The sequence below is a fragment of the Gavialis gangeticus genome, unplaced genomic scaffold, assembly GCF_001723915.1.
Source record: "Gavialis gangeticus isolate Ggan-Ray unplaced genomic scaffold, GavGan_comp1, whole genome shotgun sequence".
Lineage (NCBI taxonomy): Eukaryota > Metazoa > Chordata > Crocodylia > Gavialidae > Gavialis > Gavialis gangeticus.
The window spans coordinates 84426128-84431744 of record NW_017729034.1 but is presented as its reverse complement, the minus strand read 5'-3'; the positions used below and the strand labels follow the sequence as shown (position 1 = coordinate 84431744).

At 39.5% G+C, this 5617-nt stretch overlaps 1 protein-coding gene across 1 annotated transcript in view; it reads left to right on the top strand.

Moving 5' to 3' along the window:
- The window catches only part of ADGB (androglobin), a 360063-nt gene that overhangs the window by 319925 nt on the left and 34521 nt on the right, over positions 1–5617 (top strand). The window contains exon 30 of the mRNA XM_019527460.1: positions 2244–2381. Within this exon, the coding sequence (XP_019383005.1) occupies positions 2244–2381 (138 nt within the window). The remainder of the gene's footprint in view (positions 1–2243; positions 2382–5617) is intronic.

The following is a 5617-nucleotide window of genomic DNA, read 5'->3' as shown; positions in this document are numbered from 1 at the left end:
CTGGGGGGAATAGGGCTCTTCCTATTTGCTGATGATCTCCCCTGCTCTTGCAAGACTATTCTGCATCACAGATCTTTTTCTGAATTCGCTTCCAGCACCCTGAAAAAATTCTTCTCCTTGTGGTGTTAACACCCTTCGTATGTTTATCATCTAGTATCAAAATTCTCCCTTAATCATCTCCTACTCAAACAAAAGGAACATAATTGGCTTTCTGATTCTTATAAATCTGTCCCTCAAAATTATTATTTCCCCGCTCTGAATTTTTTTGCATTAGCAACATCTCATAACATAAGTTGTATAACATTTTTTCATGTGAAGTCATATGACAGGCCTGAAAAAAGGATTATTAAATCTATTTCATGTGATGCCTGTTATGCAGTCCAGGACTGCAATTTCATTTTTTGCTTCCACGTCACACTGCAAATGCTCACTTAGTTTTGTGGACCTCTTGCAGCATTACTGGTTTCCAGCTTTTACCTCTAGTGGATGTTTCCGCAGATGCATAACCTTACAATCTTGCAACTTGCATCTTACTTTGTAAGTCTTTGTTAAAGGAGTAGCAGAGGCTTCAGTCAGGATCAGAACCCTATTGTAGTAGGTGTTGTATTAACACTGAAGCAGAAATAATATGCACTTCCCAATCTAAGTGTCATGCCAGGATGTGGGCAGCAATGTCTGGGGGTCACCCAGGGTTAGAAGAAGCAACCAGGATCTGAGGGAAGTGAGCAGAATCAGAGTGTAGGGAAGCCAGGAGTTCTGTCTGGGGAATCAAGTCCAAGATCCAGAGGGTCAGGCAGAGCATGAGGTCAGGATGCTAGTTGGGTCATGTATCCAGGAGATCAAACCAGAGTTGGGCAGAGACCCAAATGGTCCATGGGCAAGCTTGGTTGGGTATCCAGAGTATCTGTCAGAGAGCCAGTAGTCACACAAGGCAATGGCGCAGCTGCCTACATACAAGGTTGAGCCTTGTTGCCTTGGATGCTCTCTCTTCCAGGTCAGCTGAAAATGGTGAAGGGCCAGCTGACCCTGGCTGTCCACCCCGGTGGCAGGGGTGTGTGTGTGTTTAGGCCTAGATAGAGGGTTCTGGCCACATGTCTCTGCCTCAACATTCTGCTCAGGAGATGGCAAACCGGGATGTGGGGCTGCCTCAGGCAGGCTGAGACCCCAGCGTCAAGGCCATAGCCTGATACTAAGAGAATGAGTAAAGTGTTGAGAGTAGAGGAGAAAGTTGAATAAATACAATTTGATAATTTATGCACATGAAGTTTTATATATGCAGATACTATTAAAGTTTTGCTAGTACTTCACTGACTGTAGCAGCAATGGTCTTTGAAAAGGGAACCAATAGAAAAAAAGCAGCTTTAGATCATCTCAGAGAAGGTATTTCTTCAAAAAATGAAAAAAATTACAAAGGCATTAGAGCAGAGTGGACAAGCAGATAGCCAAGGCCATGATCACTGGCAGCATGGAGGAGTTGAAGTGCATGACTTGATGACAGACAAGAACAGCTATGTAGGGAAGGATAGATCTATGAAGAGCCTGAAAAGTTAGATGTGGTAAAGAGTGGAGAGTTAGCACGGGGATTCAGACAGCAATATTATATAGCAATAATCTTAGAAGCTCCAGATTCTGTACAATAAAAAGAGGCTGAAAGCCAAAGAAGAGGAGCTCTATTATCAAGAGGAAAAACAAAAAAAATCTGATTGGTGGTGGCATTCTCAGCAGTGACAAAGAATGAAGAAATAGGTTTTAAAAGAAACATCTTGCATTTCATTTTAGCCATATTATAGTTTAGAAAATGGGTTAGTAACCAACAGCCCTCAGGGCTTTTCTATCCAGCCTGTGAAGGCAGGGCTTCTGTAGTGTTTCACTGTCAGGGGCCTTTGGTGGTTGTGAGCTTCACCCAAACAGCAGCAGCCCAGTGGCAAGGAGAAATGATGGCCAGTTTGGAAGAGCTGGCCTGCCTCAGACCAAGCTGGGTAATTTGAGCCGAGTGATCCTGGAGCACTGCCGATCCCTGCCAATAGGGGATATCAAAAAGATAGGCTGACATGTGGTTTGGGGTGGAGGAAGGCAGGTCAAATGGCAAAATATAGTCTGGAATCATTGGTATAAAGCTCTGTGCAGTGAGGGAATTATTCATACATTTCCCTCCTTTACTCTGCAAAAATATTATCTCCCAAGTCTGTGTTTTCCCTTTCTTGACTTAAACTCAGGGTCTGTTTTCCATCCTCATCCTCCAGTATTACCTTGGTACTATTGTGGCTGTCCATGGGCAGATCCAGGATTTTGTAAAGGAGAGTGCAGACAGGTGCCCGACAGGGCAGGCAGACCAAACTGCAAGACAGCAGCCAGGGACGTTTTTAAAGTTCCCAAACCAGGTAAGAATCTCTCTCCAGAGCTATTGGGACCCCCCAACCCCATTCACACCCTCCCTTGACTGCCACTGTCCCCAACTGCCCTGAAGGAAAAAGGAGCTCTAGAGCTGCTCCTGCCCTACTCCAGCTGGGCTGCACAGGATGCCAGGCTCAGCCGGGGACAGCAGCAGCAACAGGCAGATTTCCCTCTCCCTGAACCTGTTCCCGAGCTAGTGGGAAACACCTGTAGGATTGGGCAGGGAAGGAAGAGCCCACCCACTGCTGCCATTGCCACTGTAAACTAGACTGGTAGGGGTCCATAATGAAACTTAAGACAAGAATTTGAGGGAAGGGAAGAAGGGAAGCAAATAGGACTGTAATAAGAGGAGGAGTTTATCAGTTTCCTTTGCCAACTATTTTCTATGAATGTCACCAACATGCCTTAAACCTTTTCTCCAAATCATTAATAAAGATTGTCAACAAAATCATACTTAACACCAGTTCATATAGCACCCCACAAGGCACTTCTCCCAAACTCTGTAAACTTTCATATATCATTCATCATTAAGTTCCAGTCAGTTTTTAATCCCTGTAGCTTAGGGAGGTTCTGGGAGACCCTTTACTAAAATCTAAGCATCTACTGCAATTGGATAATCTAGCAATTTGTTTTACATGTGCACATACACAAAATAAAGTTTGTTTAGCAAAGTTTGATATATATAAAAATTCATGCTTTTTTGCCCAGGATATATCTTATTTCCTAAATACTTACACCTTTCTCTCTTATTGTTTCATTTTGATTTGAAACAGAAATTAGAGTTAACATTCCTTTTTTGAGTAGCACAACATTTGATTTTCTCAATCTTTTTGAATCCTCCCAAATTGTCCAGAATTACTCAGCTAAATTTGTTGGTGGCTTAATAATGTTTTTAAGTAATTATGTTACTAGTTTTAATATATGTCAGCTGGACTCGCTTATTTGTATACACTGACATTTTCCAAACATGCCTTATTCTTTCCCAATAATTTGCTACGTGTTTCACAGAAAAGTTTAATCTCTTTCTTAGTTGACTAATATTTTTTTCACACTTCCCTTCAAAAAACTGATTTTGAAAGAATATTTTAATCTATAATTAGATTCTGAAATACTGTTTCTAGACAGGGTTTGATCCTATGCTTTTGAGGTTAATAGGAGTTCTGCTATTGATTTCAGTCAGAGTAGTGATTCCCAACTAGCATGCTGTGCCAGCCTGGTATGTCAGGAGATCCTTTCACAGGTGATGCAGAGCGCCATGCAACATTAGCACTGTTATTTGTGTAAAAATGATTGACAAGATAAATCTAGACATTTCAAATAGGAATTCACAATGTTAAAAACATTCTATGCTGGTGTGATCTTTCTTAATTCTTTACAACAGAAGAATTGCCCTGTTGTTTTTTCATAGTCAAAGAATGAGTGAAAATTGAGAGCTGGCCTTTTCCAAGAGGATCCTTGACCCTAAAAAGGTTGAGAACAAGCTCACAGAGCAGTGTTTCTCAACAAATTCAAGCTCAAGGCATCCCTTGTTAGACTTGGAAAATGCCAGTTCTTAGTTTTGACTCAATTTTGGCTACAAAAAAATAATCAAGCAATTCTCCTGTTGCAAAAAACTCAGAAAAACAACAACAGGCCAGAATATTTCTAGCACTATGGATTCCTATTTGAAATCTCCAGGTTTATCTTGTGAATTGTGTATGCACACTTAACAGTGCTAAGATTGCATAGCACCCCAAAGTACCCTTGATAGGACACATGGCAGTCCAGAATCTTTAGGAGAAATTATTAGGAATTATTTGGCCTGATGTCACTGAGTCTACACACGAGAGTAATAGCTGCCTGACTTGGCCTAGTATGAACATTTTAAATGGGTGAATAATGTGACCTTGCTTAATGGTTAACAGAGATTTCTCTAGTCCCTGACAGTAGCTGTCTTCCAAACTAATCCGATTGTGTTTACACTTGAAATTCTGTTTATGCAGGGATCAAAAAGTAGTGCATTGTACCGAAACAAAAAAAAATGCCTAATTTAAAGGCCCCCTCATCTATCTTAAAAGTAAGGTACATAATAAAATACTGCAAATTAGGTTAATGCTAATATTTGTTACTTGTACCAAAGGTAATACTAATAGCAGTACTTGATCTGGACAGTTTAGAATAGATAGTACAAGCTATGTTAATACTACATTAGAAATTCTTGGCAACAAACATGATTACAGATTTTTCTGATTGTGAAATAATTATTAAAGCAGTTTGGACACAAGACTTTACCATCTTGGATTCCCTTGTGGTACAACAAATTAAGTTATTTTTTTCCAGAAAATTAGAAAACCACAGTACACTTTTAAAGCTAGGATTGATTTTTAGGCACAATTCATACATACAACAATATGGGTACATAATTGAAAGGATACCATCTCATGATTGGAATTTTAACAGTTGCATTGATCCAGATGGAACATTTCTGTAATAAACCTTCTTGTTTCCTGATGGCACTTCTTAATGTAAGACAACAGTGCCACCTGCAGTATGTTTTTGTATTGGAGCTAATATGTCTTTTTTGTATTAACATTAGCATTTGCTGAGTTTTTGAAACAAATCTTCTACTCATGTAGATCATAAATAGTTCTACAGATGTTTTAGATGAAAATGAGCTCTTTGGCATATGGAATATGTTGCTATTTGTGGTTTGTAAAATTATACATCCACCTATGGTGCTCCCGTAGGTGATGTGTTTGAGCTACTAAATTTTAATTTGGTTTATGAACCTAAATATTAATATTAATTTGGTTTATAAACCTCTCAGAGTTTAAAGGTTTTCAGTTACAGGATTTGTGTTCAACCCAAAATCAAAGTTAGACTTGGGGGAGCTAATTCCAGTATCCATATCTGTAATCCTGTTGCAATTGAAAACTAATACCTTGCTCGATTTTTTTGTTTTCATTTACCATTTTTTGCTGGAATTTCTGTTCTTCCCCTTAAAACCACTAGAAGTGCTTTTTTTTATTTTGAATGATGCTATACATTGTTCCATAAAGTAAAATACATTACAAGATGGTTGTTTAGGTGGCTGCATCAAGCATTCAAAAGGTAGAAAATGCCAGAGTTTTGATTCTCTGTAACTTCAGTTCTGTCCCTGTGTTTTCATGCTGTGCAGTGAAGAAGGCAGGGGTTCTGTGGAAAAAATAGTATGTGATCATGAAATGCATATGCTCTGGGAAGG